Source organism: Schistocerca serialis, chromosome 5, assembly GCF_023864345.2.
Source record: "Schistocerca serialis cubense isolate TAMUIC-IGC-003099 chromosome 5, iqSchSeri2.2, whole genome shotgun sequence".
NCBI classification, from domain to species: Eukaryota; Metazoa; Arthropoda; class Insecta; order Orthoptera; family Acrididae; genus Schistocerca; species Schistocerca serialis.
In genome coordinates, this window is record NC_064642.1 from 475,495,903 (window position 1) to 475,511,506 (window position 15,604).

The 15,604-nt window shown below is 45.7% G+C and overlaps 1 protein-coding gene across 1 annotated transcript in view; it reads left to right on the forward strand.

Moving 5' to 3' along the window:
• LOC126482007 (spondin-2-like) overlaps positions 1–15,604 on the forward strand; it is a 251,315-nt gene that overhangs the window by 20,910 nt on the left and 214,801 nt on the right. The window contains exon 2 of the mRNA XM_050105974.1: positions 2,440–2,762. Coding sequence (XP_049961931.1) covers positions 2,440–2,762 — 323 coding nt within the window. The remainder of the gene's footprint in view (positions 1–2,439; positions 2,763–15,604) is intronic.

Consider the following 15,604-nt stretch of genomic DNA (forward strand, 5'->3'; position numbering starts at 1 on the left):
AGTCAGGAACCGCGCGACTGCTACGGTCGCAGGTTCGAATCCTGCCTCGGGCATGGATGTGTGTGATGTCCTTAGGTTAGTTAGGTTTAAGTAGTTCTAAGTTCTAGGGGACTTACGACCACAGATGTTGAGTCCCATAGTGCTCAGAGCCATTTGAAGCCCATTCTGATAATACAGCTTCACTAAAAGCGCCTTTTCAGGTAACGTTAACATGCTGTGATTGCTGGCGCATCTGATTCTCTCTCTCATTACAGATCCTTTTATGCACGATTCTCATGCGCGGTCACTGGCGTTTTGCTGTCCAGCGCCATCAGTCGGACATTTTGTGAACTTTGTTTTTTTCTGTTCTAATAAAACCCAATGTCATTCCAAGCATGTGTGTCAATTTTTACCTCTCTATCTACATTATTCCGTGGTTTATTAAGTTTTCAAATTTATACTGACTTTTTGATCACCCGGTATATGTGCAATTCATGGTTTGAAATCGATTTTGGTCGAACTGACGTTATCAGAGCAAAGTTAATTCAAATAACTAATTTTATGACATTTCAGAACTGGCGTTATTCTAGTCAAGATATAATTTCCTTAAGTAAACATTAGGGCCAAAAGTTAATTTTTCTGTACCATCTTAACGCCGTTGCAAAAAACGGCATTATTCTCTTAAACTTGATTGCTGAGTGAAATACATGCTATATTCCTGGCAAAATGGAGGAGTGTATGAAACACGTTCACAGACGCAGTCAGATGCAGGTTTGTTGAAAAATTAATTTAGAACACTCTTATCAATGATACACTACTGGCCATTAAAATTGCTACACCACGAAGATGACTTGCTACAGACGCGAAATTTAAGCGACAGGAAGAAGATGCTGTGATATGGAAATGATTAGCTTTTCAGAGCATTGACACAACGCTGGCGCCGGTGGTGACACCTACAACGTGCTGACATGAGGAAAGCTTCCAACCGATTTCTCATACACAAACAGCAGTTGACCGCCGTTGCCTGACGAAACGTGGAGAAATGCGTACCATCGCGTTTCCGACTTTGATAAAGGTCGGATTGTAGCCTATCGCGGTTGCGCTTTATCGTATCGCAACATTGCTGCTGGCGTTGGTAGAGATCCAATGACTGTTAGCAGAATATGGAATCGATGGGTTTAGGAGGGTAATACTGAATGTCGTGCTGTATCCCAACGGCCTCGTATCACTAGCAGTCGAGATGACAGGCGTCTTATCCGAATGGCTGTAACGGATCGTGCAGCCACGTCTCGATCACTGAGTCAACAGATGGGTACGTTTGCAAGACAACAACCATCTGCACGAACAGTTAGACGACGTTTGCAGCAGCATGGACTATCAGCTCTGAGACCATGGCTGCGGTTACCCTTGACGCTGCATCAAAGACAGGACTGCCTGCGATGGTGTACTCAACGACGAATCTGGGTGCACAAATGGCAAAACGTCATTTTGTCGGATGAATCCAGGTTCCGCTTACAGCATCATGATGATCGCATCCGTGTTTGGCGACATCGCGGTGAACGCAAGTTGGAAGCGTGTATTCGTCATCGCCATACTGGCGTAATGGTATGGGGTGCCACTGGCTGCACGTCTCGATCACCTATTGTTCGCACTGACGGCACTTTGAACAGTGGACGTTACATTCCAGATGTGTTACGACCCGTGGCTCTACCCTTCATTCGATCCCTGCGAAACCCTACATTTCAGCAGGTTAATGCACGACCGCATGTTGCAGGTCGTGTACGGGCCTTTCTGCTTACAGAAAATGTTCGACTGCTGCCCTGGCCAGCACATTCTCCAGATCTCTCACCAACTGAAAACGTCTGGTATATGGTGGCCTAGCAACTGGCTCGTCACAATACGCCAGTCACTACTCTTGATGAACTGTCGTATCGTGTTGAAGCTGGATGGGCAGCTGTACCTGTACGCGCCATCCAAGCTCTGTTTGACTCAATGCCCAGGCGTATCAAGGGCGTTATTACGGCCAGAGGTGGTTGTTCTGGGTACTGATTTCTCAGGACCTACGCACCCAAATCGCATTAAAATGTAATCACATGTCAGTTGTAGAATGATATATTTGTTCAATGAGTACCCGTTTATCATATGCATTTCTTCTTGATGTAGCAATTTTAATGCCCAGTAGTGTACTTTCAGAAAAAAAGGTAACAATTTTGGTTAGATACTTTCACGCTGTATTACTAAGTGCGAGAGCATCGTCTTCTATCAGGCGGCCGCTTCTGCCCTGTCTGTTGCCGAAACTGATAACCTTATTTCATTTGGAGAGCCGGAGGGAACCGCAGAGCTGGCACTTCCGTTCTGGGAAGGTGCGCCTCGGCAGGCAGGCAGGCAGGAGCGGCGGTCGAGCACGGCAGGGCAGGCCGGTAGCTGGCTGGAGGACGCGGCCGCGTTGTGGCGGGGCAGGAGGGGCGTCCGTGCTGACGCGTGCGGCGTGCCGCAGCCGGCTGCGTGCCGCGCCGCGCCGCCTCAGTCCTCCCGCGACGCCGCTGCAGACATGACGCGCCCTCCGCAGCTGCCGCCTCCGCAGCCCCTGGTGCTGCTCGCGCTGGTGGTGGCGGTGCTGGCGACCGGTGCCGCGGCGGCCAGCGCCGTGCCGGCCCACGAGCGCTGCCTGGCCGGCCGGCTGGCAGTCTACCGGCTGGTGCTGCACACGCACTGGACGCGGCCGCGCTTCCCCAGGCACTACCCCGAGTGGCGCCCTCCCGCGCAGTTCTCACCCCTCGTCGGTAAGTCGCTCGCCGTTCTCTGTCACAGTCCTCGTATCGCGAGAAGCGAGGTAACCGGCGAACACGGCACGTGCCACACGTGTCATCTTCCTACAATTGAAAGAAAAACAGCCCTCGGTCACTATTTTTAACAAATCAACCTGGTTTCAACACTGCTAGGAGTGTCTTCTTCAGAAATTAAAACAAAGAATGGTCTATATTCTATAACATGGTCACAGAATGATGACTAAAAATGTATGATTGTACGGAATCATCGTACAAGACTGACAGTACTTATGTCATTTATAAAAAAGCGGGTGTTCACAGATGTGAAAATTACCGAACTATCAGTTTAATAAGCCACGGCTGCAAAATACTAACGCGGAATTTTTACAGACGAATGGAAAAACTAGTAGAAGCCAACCTCGGGGAAGATCAGTTTGGATTCCGTAGAAATATCGGAACACGTGATGCAATACTGACCCTACGACTTTTCTTAGAAGCTAGATTAAGGAAAGGCAAACCTACATTTCTAGCACTTGTAGACTTAGAGAAAGCTTTTGACATTGTTGACTGGAATACTCTCTTTCAAATTCTGTAGGTGGCAGGGGTAAAATACAGGGAGCGAAAAGCTATTTACAATTTGCACAGAAACCAGATGGCAGTTATCAGAGTCGAGGGACATGAAAGGGAAGCAGCGGTTGGGAAGGTAGTGAGACAGGGTTGTAGCCTCTCCCCGATGTTATTCAATCTCTATATTGAGCAAACAGTGAAGGAAACAAAAGAAAAATTCGGAGTAGGTATTAAAACCCATCGAGAAGAAATAAAAACTTTGAGGTTTGCCGATGACATTGTAATTCTGTCAGAGACAGCAAAGGACTGGGAAGAGCAGTTGAACGGAATGGACAGTCTTGAAAGGAGGATATAAGATGAACATCAACAAAAGCAAAACAAGGATAATGGAATGTAGTCGAATTAAGTCGGGCGATGCTGAGGGAATTAGATTAGGAATTGAGACACTGAAAGTACTAAATGAGAATTGCTATATGGGGAGCAAAATAACTGATGATGGTCGAAGTAGAGAGGATATAAAATGTAGACTGGCAAGGAAAGCGTTTCTGAAGAAGAGAAATTTAACATCGAGTATAGATTTAAGTGTCGGGAAGTCGTTTCTGAAAGTATTTGTATGTAGTGTAGCCATGTATGGAAGTGAAACACGGACGATAAATAGTTTGGACAAGAAGAGAATAGAAGCTTTCGAAATGTGATGCTACAGAACAATGCTGAAGATTAGATGGGTACATCACATAACTAATGAAGAAGTATTGTATAGAATTGGGGAGAAGAGAAGTTTGTGGCACAAATTGACTAGAACAAGGGATCGGTTGGTAGGACGTGTTCTGAGGCATCAAGGGATCACCAATTTAGTACTGGAGGGCAGCGTGGTGGGCAATAATCGTAGAGTGAGACCAAGAGATGAATACACTAAGCAGATTCAGAAGGATGCAGATTGCAGTAGGCACTGGGAGATGAAGAAGCTTGCAAAGGATAGAGTAGCATGGAGAGCTGCATCAAACCAGTCTCATGACTGAAGACGACAACAACCACAACAACAATAAAATAATAAATATGCCAAAAGGGCATTAGCCCCAAAGATATTTAAGATAAAGAAAACTGTGATAGCGAGCCACTAAGGGCTGCTCGTTACTTGTGTGGTGCAGGTTGCAAAACTTATACCCTATCATACGTTTTTAGTCATTATTCTGTGAGCATGTTATAGAGTAGAGACCACTCTTTGTTTTAAATTCTGAAGAAGACACTACTAGCGGTGTTGAAACCATGTTAATTTGTTAAAAATAGTGACCGAGGGCTGTTTTTCTTTCAATTGTAACTATTTACGGTCTCTGAACGTGCAGCCGTGTACAAAATTTTGCCATCGTCCTATATTTCAGTTTTGTGCTACAGATTGTTAAACCTAGTAGTATACACCCTGAAATTGTCACACCAACTGTACACCGTGGTCACAGTCACTCTCAATTATTATCTGGCGAAACTGCCTTGGGCTCTGAACACTATGGGACTTAACAGCTGAGGTCATCAGTCCCTTAGAACTTAGAACTACTTAAACGTAACTAACCTAAGGACATCACACACATCCATGCCCGAGGCAGGATTCGAACCTGCGACCGTAGCGGTCGCGTGGTTCCAGACTGAAGCGCCTAGAGCCGCTCGACCACCCCGGCCGGCTGAGAAACTGCCTTAATATAGAAAATTTTATTATGAAATTGGACTACCATATACTAAAAACAGGAGTGACGTCTTGCGTTCTCCAAGGTAACGTTACAGGCTGTTCCTCATCTACATAAGCGATTTAGGAGACAATATGAGCAACCGTCGTAGGTTGCTTGCATATGTTGCTGTCATGTATCGTCTAGTAAAGTCATCAGAAGATCAAAACAAATTACAGAACGATTTAGCAAAGATATCTGTATGATGTGGAAGTTGCCAACTGACCCTAAATAATGAAGATTCTGATGTCATCCACACGAGTACTAAAAGGAATCTGTTAATCTTTGCTTACACGATAAATCAAGCAAATCTTAAGTCCATAAATTTAACTAAATACCTAATAGCACTCCGTCTTCAGGGCACGAGTGGCCTACCGGGACCATTCGACCGCCGTGTTATCCTCAGTGGAGGATGCGGATAGGAGGGGCGTGGGGTCAGGACACCGCTCTCCCGGTCGTTATGATGGTATTGTTGACCGAAGCCGCTACTATTCGGTCGCGTAGCTCCTCAAATGGCATCACGAGACTGAGTGCACCCCGAAAAATGGCAGCAGCGCATGGCGGCCTGGATGGTCACCCATCCAAGTGCCGACCACGCCCGACAGCGCTTAACTTCGATGGTCTCACCGGAACCGGTGTAGCCACTGCGGCAAGGCCGTTGCCACAACTAAATACCTAGGAATTACAATTAAGAACACCTTAAATCAGAAAGAACACGCATAAAATGTTGTGGGGAAGATGAACCAAAGACTGCACTTTATTGGATGAACACTTAGAAGAGGGAACAGATTCTCGTGTACTAAAGAGAGTGCCTACTCTTTCGGAGTGAGCTGCTCGCTCTGGGATCCTTACGAGATAGGACTATCGGAGTACGTCGAGATAGGTCAAAGAAGGACAACACATTTTGTATTACTGAGAAACATGGGCGAGAGTGTCATGGACATGATACAGGATTTGGAATGTACATCTTTAAAACAAAGGCGTACATCGTTGCGACAGGATCTTCTCACGAAATTTCAATCACAAACTTTCTACCTCGAATGCGAAAATATTTTTTGGCGCCGACCAACATACGGAGAAACGGTCATCTTAATAAGGGAGACCAGAGCTCGCACCGAAAGATAATAGGTGTTCGTTCTTTCCGCACGCTGTTCGAGAGTGGAATAATAGAGAATTATTATGAAAGTGGTTCGATTAATCCTGTGCCAGGTACTTAAGTGTGATTTTGAGAATATCCATGTACATATACATGCTGAAAACCTGCCATCAAATCTCCATACCTCCATCTTCTGGTGGACGCTAGGACAACAGGTTTTATTGAATCTTATGTAGGAGGATGTGCTGAAAAGTATGACTCCGAATTTTTTATGTGAGAACTCTTAAATATTTTTAAATGAAACAAAAGTTATTAACATTCTACATCTTTATTCTTCATGCCTACATATTTGAGGCCCTCTACAGCTGGAGGGCTACGAATTGTAGTGTGTAACCTAACTATGTTGGTGAGTGGGAAAAAGCGTGTTGCAGTAGTTTCCACACATGGAACTCCTTCGGCATGACTATGCCAGACGACACTCGAGCACTGCAACATTTGCAACAATCCGTCGCCGTAAGTTCACTGTAATCGATCATCCTCGATGCACCCCCAACGTGCTCCCATCCCATTTCCACCTTTTTCCAAAACTTAAAAACACCTGCGAAGACTTTACTTTGATAGTGATGAAGCGGCGCAAGCAGAGGTGACGTTGTGCCTCCCTCAACGACGTCAAACTTTCTACAATTACGATATTGACAAACTGGTCGCTCGTTGGGACAAATATGTTCGTCGCCAGGGTGACTATGTTGCGAAATAAATATGTAGACACTAGAAATAAAGATGTAGAATGTTAATATCGTTTGTTTTATTCAGAAAGCTTTAAGAATTTTCACATAAAATCGGTGACATTATTTTTCGGCGCGCTCTCGTAGTTGTGTTTACTACGTTTATTTATACAAAACCGGTTTCGGTGTTACAATACACCGTCAGGCACCTGAGCGCCTCTAGGTGACCGCTTTGGTTTTCGGGAATCATTGTCACACTTTTTGTGGAAGGTCCAAGAAACATCGACGTCTGCGAAATGCCATCGCCTCTGGTCCGTATGACGGCGGCACTTCATCTCAATGTTGATCACCGACACTCGTAAAGGGACCTGAGACGGTGCATTGTAACTGCGAAACCGGTTGCAATACGCTAACGGTATTATCGTTACTAAGTATGATTCGCCACCCACTACAACGTAGTGGAACCTATGACAAATATTGATTATTCCATTACGAATTGATGTCCATCATCAGAATGGGTGAGAGTTATGTCACATACGGGAACGAACAAAATCTCGCCCGAAAGAAATTTTCGCTCTCCAGTGAGTGTGCGTTGATATGAAACTTCCTCTTAGATTAAAACTGTATGCCGGATCGAGGCTCGAACTCGGAACTCTTGCATTTAGCGGACAAATGCGCTACTGACTGAACTACCCAAGCACGACTCGAAACACCTCACAACTTTACCTCACAACTTTACTTCCGCCACTGCCTTGTCACCTAATTTCTGAAATTCACAAAAGCCATCCTGAGAGACTCGCAAACCTAGCACTCAAGGTCGAGATGGATAACTCAGTCGGTAGAGCTCTTGCCTGCGAAAAGTAAAGATCCCTAGTTCGAGTCTCGGTACGACACACAGTTTTAATCTGCCAGGAAATTCCAAACAAAATCTTGTATTCGTTGCGGTGTCAATCAACTCAGTCTCCTAATTTCATACTCACGAATTTCTTTCATGCCTGAAACACACACTGAAGATTGCTGGCTGCAGGCTGGTTTTAAAGTATACGTCCTCTGTTTTCTTTTCAGACATAGTTTCTGGATGATAAACCAGGAGACAGGACAGGACAAGCAGCGCCAGTAAATTCCTCAAGATGTTTGTAGTGTGAAGTGTTAGCCGAAGTAGCCGCTTCGAGGATTTAGATGACAGACTTCTAAAGCTACTTCCTGCTAAGGTACATCAGAACTGTCCATTATCGGTCCGCTAATAGTTTTGGACACTTTTTATCTGAGTCCAAAATAAAACATCATTAAAAGCAAATTAAAGAAATAATTACGATGTTAGACAACTGTTGGCTAAAATCTTGCAATTTATTGCGTTCTAAGTGGCACGTAGAAGACCTGTGCAAGATACAGGTCATAATTGGCAATCCGGTAGGTGTTCCGTGCTCTGTACTACTCCGCATTTATAGTCAGTGGTATCCACAGCGAAGTGACAAATACCAGAGATAAGACAGCTAACAGACATCCACAGGATCCAATTCTTTGGGGGGTTTCCGAGTTTTAGTCAAGTTGAGAAATCCACAACTGTTTCCTTGCTGTAGCTGCTGTTTGTAAAGTTGAAGTACTCTTGGGGAAAATACTTCGAGCTGCTGGAACATTAATTTCCCTTGGCAGCTACTTCACGACGAATGTCTGGTGCCACTATGCCTACGAACTGGACAACATGTAACAATGGCACACCTTCCGTTTAGCGCCGTGTTCACCTATGTTTTAGTGGGTGGATTTGTACCAGACCGGACAAGCACAGGCTACTCTGCAGCACTGCAACATGTTGCTAGTGCAATTGTTCCCACGGTTTGTTTCGAATACCTCACATTCTACCAGCGATCTTACGAAATACATTATTTCTGGATTTCACCGTTTTGCAGTAATGATTGTTTCAAGCATTGCAGCAATGCCGTTTTCCGTTTGAACTTGCGAAGTTGCCTCGACAGTCATCCGTTGAGTTGCAAGATAGTACTCGACTCCTTGTAATGACTGCTCTATGACAAATGAGCCGCAGCACCATTTTCGAGGCAGTGTAATCTTTGCTATCAGCTAATTGCTTCAAGTGACATATTTCAATAATATTAGAATACGCTACTGTGAAATTCAGTATGGGATTATCCTGCTGGAATCTGCCATTTGATACGCAGTTTCAAATCCTCCCCAGAGAAAGAGACAGTAAATTCAGTTGTTTTCGTCAGGTGTTTTGGAAGAGTGGTAATGCAGGCATGGTCAAGTAACCAGAAAATGAGTTTGTGGGTACATGCATGTTGATGGAGCTATGTAGACTATCTACGCATTACACACTTGTGAATGGGTCTTGAGAATGGCAGCTTCCTGTGTCGTTTCACCATGTCGTCTGCAGACACGTTGGCATCGACCTGACCACCTGGAACAAAAGTTAGACCACTCGTTGAATACCACAAAATACCACTCAATGTGCCAGTTGACTCTCCGTCTACACCATGCAAATCAACAGTGTCTACGATACGGCGTCAGTGATAAAAGACGCATGGTAACTTGAGATCACCCAACTCCCAGTTAATATATTCCCGATGCTTCATGGTGACACATTTCCTGCAAACTCTGCTCATGTTTCAGCTGTTCTCATCCGTCTGCTCGTGAAAGCCAATCAAACATAAAACGATTTTTTGTTTGTTTGTCGTCCTGAAAGTATCTGTGCCTATTCACGGAGTCCATTTCGTCGCCACTCGCTCTACAGTCAACGCACCACAGCCAGTATATGTCGGTTGATGCTCCCGTATCCCTTATGCCAATGATTGGACGTCTCCCGAAGTTCGAAAGACGGTGACAAGCTGCTCGTGCGAGTTTTCTAGTCAAGCTGTGTTGTGACACCCACCAGAGGAGCCCCAGTAGCGTCGAACACATTCAGTAGCCCTCGTGTACTGATACCATTCTTCATCTGTAGGAGTTGCCTCTCTCTGTGCTGTAAGTGATGAAAATGGGCTCGCATGACGTTTTGATCTACAATACGACTGGTTTTGAAGTAGAGGATTATCCGTTTCGCAGCGTTTGGTCAAAGTGCTGAAGTGCAACCGCTTCCATTCCGTCAAGGTAACTTTATTTACCTGAACAGCTTCGACAGGGCCTTAAAATCACAACGGATATTAAAAGCAGTGGCCCCAGCAAGAACTCAGGAATGTTGCCGTCCCATATTCAGTTGTACCCATTCGGACAACTTTTGTACTGCAAGTAGGTTGTTACAGGCTGCGAGAACCCTTGCTAGGATAGGTGTGTATTCGTACAATAAATTTTGTTGTCCGTCTAGACTTCAATATGCCAACGGCCTTACCGCAGTGGTAACACCGGTTCCCGTGAGATCACCGGTGTCAAGAGCTGTCCGGCTTGACCAACACTTGACGGGAGACCGTCAGAAGCTGCCGAGCGCTGTTGGCAAGCTGGGTGCACTTAGCCCATGTGAGGCCCATTGGGAGCCGCTTGATTGAGAAGTAGTGGCTTCATGTTGAATAAAGCTGCCAACGGCCGGAGATTCATGGGCTGGCCCTATGCCCCCCCCCCCCCCCCATATTCGCATTTCCATTGGCTGAGGATGTCACGGCGATAGCTCTATACCGTTGGGGAGTTCCGAGGCCTGTTCGGACGGAGATGAGATTGCAATATGATGGTTTATGACACAGCTAGTACATTTGCTTATAGAATATGAGTTGTCAACATACTCAGATCTAAAGACGGTTTGATGAATCAGAAACTAGTCTCAAGTTTGTGAGCATATGCAATTAGACGGCCTATAAAATTAGTTCTCCGTAAAAAATATTTCGCAGATAATACCCCATTTACAGCGCTAGGGAAGCAATTGGACAACAGCTGCCTTCCTCTACAAGAACCCTTGTCTATAGTGCTATGCCTACACACTTCTGAGTCAGTTCACCAAGAGTTCAGTTTCCCGCTATTTCTTCCGTAAGGGAAAGCTCTTCTTCTGTCATGTCGTGGAATCTCTGGAAAAGAGGATACAGTTTACCGTATCTACAGAGTTGCTGCAAATACGTGATTACGTCATTCAGTAGTGGAATACACAACGAACGATTCAGATACTTTACTGAAACATGCAATTATACAGACAACCGGCTGCAAATAAATGTTTGGTAAACTGTCACAGGTTTCTACACCATTACTGATGTCTTCATCGGAATGAAACTTTGGGAAACCGTAAAATTGCACTGCGAGAAAGCAGTGGTCAGAAGTAAGAGCAGATATGCTCAAGGGGGAAAAAAAGTAAAACACGTTCCAGCCATTGGCACGTGTGCCTAGCTAGCAACATGTCTGATGTATCTGATTTATTTATTTGTTAAAACAGAAAACTACCACAAGATGCCAAAAGCATTTTTCAGCAGATATCTGCATGTATAATAATTTTATCTTGGAACTCTTCCATTTGGTCTGTATTTGCATAGAAAACACAGAAAGCAGTCATAAACAAGGAACAGAAGTCGTCCTAATTCGCGCTTCAGTTTTCATAGCTTTCCTCGCCACCTGCGATACACCTCTCGTGACACGCGCGAACAGAAGGATGACGTAATGTTCTTGATCAGAAACAAAGTGCGAAAGTTTTGTTTTTCTGTGTATGAAAGCAGCCACATACCATCCAACGAAGGTGAGTTCACGAATAGCTAAGTAACAGCTCAGTACACACCAAATAACTGGTTTCCACAACACTACCACAACCCCAAGTATATATTGCTCACATGCGAAGTTCACCTTTTAGTATTTTGTTTACTAACAGCCGCTCTCACGGTTGCAGATGACATGACGTTCGCTGAGTAAAAAACGGCAACAGAAAAAAAGCGCACAGAAGATATGTCGCAAACAGCGACAATAATTCTTAAAACATGCTGTAACATACAATAAATAAGGTAGTATGAAAGTATCCATAGAAAATCATATTTCGAAAAACGAATAGTAGTAATGTAATAATGTGATACTGTGTTTGTATAACCATGCTATTTTCTGCATGTTTTAGATTTTTTTAAAAAACCACTGATGATGGTGATATTTGTCGCCGAAACTTGTTTGGGAGAATAAAGAAATAAAGGAATAATAACTTATTTTTGCATCAAGGCGGACTCGGTTTCTGATATTACTGTTTATCTGTCCGTACATTTGCACGTGAAGGGCAGTTATTCAAACCAGCAGTCAACAATAGTGCTTCCCAGCCTAGGTCGTGCCCCACATAATCTCCGTAAGTGTAAACTGCGAACCAAGTTTACGCTGCTTTTTACTCTTACTTGGAGGAGGACTAGCGTGGCCGGCGTCATTCGTAAACACTGCAGAAATTTACACCAGGCGTCTCTAGGAGAAGTTACATGCTTGCTGCTGCAGTCAGCAAACAATTGCAATACGATAATAGCACCGCCGCTTTTTTATGCTGTCAATTCCTGTTTATGTTTACACGGCAGCTCGTATTCACAGCGGAAAATACTTACCTCGAAGGCTACGCTGCTTTCAAAGACAGCTACGTTCCTGTTGACATGCTATCTGACATACAATGAGGAGACAGAAGACCTGAGATAGCGATATCCACAGGTGCAGATGACGGTAGTACCGCGCACAAAAGGTATAAAAGTGCAGCGCACTGGCGGGGCTGTCACTTATACTCGGGTGATTCATGTGAAAAAGTTTCCATCTACATCTACATATATACTGCGCTAGCCACCAAGCGGTGTGTGGCGGAGGGGCACAGTTGGAGCCAAAGTCATATTCCCCCCCCCCCTCCCCCCCCCCCCCCTGTTCCACTCGCGGATCGCGCGAGGGAAGAACGACTGTCTGAACGCCTCAGTACGAGCTCTTATTTCCCTTATCTTTGAATGCTGATCATTGCGAGATTTGGAAGTTGGTGGTAATAATATATGCTCTACATCCTTAGTGAAGATCGGATTTCGGAATTTAGTGAGCAGCCCCTTCCGTTTAGCGCGCCGTCTACCTGAAAGTGTGTCGCACTTCAAACTTTCTATGAGATTTTTAACGCTCTCGCGATGGGTAAATGTACCAGTCACGAATTTTTCCGCTCTTCTTTGGACCTTCTCAATCTCTTGAATCAGACTCAACTTGTAAGGGTCCCATAAAGAAGACCTAACGTATTGTAAGCTATTTCCTTTGTTGAAGGACTGCATCGCTTCAGGATTCTACCAATAAACCGCAGTCTAGAGTTCGCCTTGCCCGTTACTTGTGTAACCTTATCATTCCACTTGAGATCATTTCGAATAGTCACACCCAGATACTTGACGGATGTTTCCACTTCCAAAGACTGGGCATTTATTTTGTACTCGTACATTAATGGAGATTTTCGCCTTGTTATACGCAGTAGGTTACACTTACTAATATTGAGAGATAACTGCCAGTCATTAAACCACGCATTAATTTTATTCAAATCCTCATTGATTTGTTCACAACTTTCGTGTGATACTACTTTCCTGTAGACTACAGCATCATCGGCAAACAGTCTAATGCCGCTGTCAATACCATCAACCAGATCGTTTACATAAATCGTAAAAAACAGAGGATCTATTACGCTGCTCTGGGGCAGACATGAAGTTACTCTTGTTTCTGTTGAAGTCACCCCGTTCAGGACGACATACTGCTCCCTGTCTGTTAGAAAACTTTTTATCCAACCGCATATGTCATCGGATAGGCCGTAAGCGATTCCGACGTGAATATGGCGGCACGATAAGAATTAACAGGCTTCGAGCGCAGAACGGTAATTGGTGCTAGACGCATGATACATTTCACTTCGGAAATCATTAAAGGATTCAGTATTCCGAGATCCACAGTTTCAAGCGTGCGCCGAGAGTACCAAATTTCAGACGTTACCTCTCATCATGGACAACGCAGTGGCCGACGCTCTTCACTTACCAACCGAGAGCGGTGGCGTTTGCGTTCAGTTGTAAGTGCTGACGGACTGCGTGAAATAACCGAAGAAATCAGTGTGGGATGTAAGACGAACGTTTCTGTTAGCACAGTGCGGCGAAATTTGGCGATAATGGGCCATGGAAGCAGACGATCTAATCGAGTGCCTTCTCTAAAAGCACATCACCTGCAGCGCCTCTTCTGGGCTCGTGGCCATATCGGTTGGGTCCCAGTCGCCGGCAAAACCATGATTACTGTTGGTAAGAGCACATGGCAGGGTTCGAGTGTAGTGCAAATCCACGAAGCCATGTGTCCAAGCCGGCCGGAGTGGCCGAACGGTTCTACGCGCTAGTCTGGAACCGCGCGACCGCTACGGTCGCAGGTTCGAATCCTGCCTCGGGCATGGATGTGTATGATGTCCTTAGGTTCGTTAGGTTTAAGTAGTTCTAAGTTCTAGGGGACTGATGACCTCAGAAGTTAAGTCGCATAGTGCTCAGAGCCATTTGAACCATTTTTGAAGGGTAGAGACACGGGTCGTAACCCATCTGAAATGTAACATCCACTGTTCAAAGTGCCGTCAATGGGAACAAGAGGTGACCAAGACTTGTAACCAATGGCACCCCATACCATCACGCCAGTATGGCGATGACGAATACACGCTTCCAATGTGCATTCACCGAGATGTCGCCAAACACGGATGCGACCATCATGATGTAGTACACAGAACCTGGATTCATCCGAAAAAATGACGTTTTGCCATTCGTGCACCCAGGTTCGTCGTTGAGTACACCATCGCACGCGCTCCTGTCTGTGATGCAGCGTCAAGGGTAACCGCAGCCACGTTCTCCGAGCTGATAGTCCATGCTGCTGCAAACGTCGTCTAACTGTTCGTGCAGATGGTTGTTGTCTTACAAACGTCCCCATCTGTTGACTCAGTGATCGAGACGTAGCTGCACGATCCGTTACAGCCATGCGGATAAGATGCCTGCCGTCTCGACTGCTAGTGATACGAGGCCGTTGGGATCCAGCACGGCGTTCCGTATTACCCTCCTGAACCCACCGATTCCATATTCTGCCAACAGTCATTGGACCTCGACCAACGCGAACAGCAATGTCGCGATAAGATAAATCGCAATCGCGGTAGGCTACAATCCGACCTTTATCAAAGTCGGAAACGTGATGGTACGCATTTCTCCTCCTTACTCGAGGCATCACAACCACGTTTCACCAGGCAACGCCTGTGTATGAGAAATCGGTTGGAAACTTTCCTCATGTCAGCACGATGTAGGTGTCACCACCGGCGCCAACCTTGTGTGAATGCTCTGAAAAGCTAATCATTTGCATATCAGAGCGTCTTCTTCCTTTCGGTTAAATTTCGCGTCTGTAGCACGTCATCTTCTGGTGTAGCAATTTTAATGGCCAGTAGTGTATCTAACGGGGAGAGCTTTGAAGAGGATAATAGTGGTGTAGACGAGTGAATACATTTCTTTTGCGGTGATTTTGCGGAGTCTCTGTGGGGCCGGTGTGTGAGCGGAGCGGCGGGCGGCCGCTGGAATGCGGTCCTACGCCCTCCGCTGTGTGTCCACCGCGGCAGCCGCTGTGCTGCAGGCCTTCCCTCCCACCTGACTCGCCAAACCTGCCGCGGTGACACCTCCACAGCCCACGCAAGCCGCCGGAAATACCGTGCCGCGCTAGCTGCCGCCGCTGCTGCAGCCACACTATTCCCACCTCGCTACTTACTATCCTCGCGGAAACGACGATGATGATGAAGATGTTTGGTTTATGGGGCGCTCGCCTGCGCGGTCATCTGCGCCCGCAAAAAGTCCCAATTTTTACACAGTCCAATTT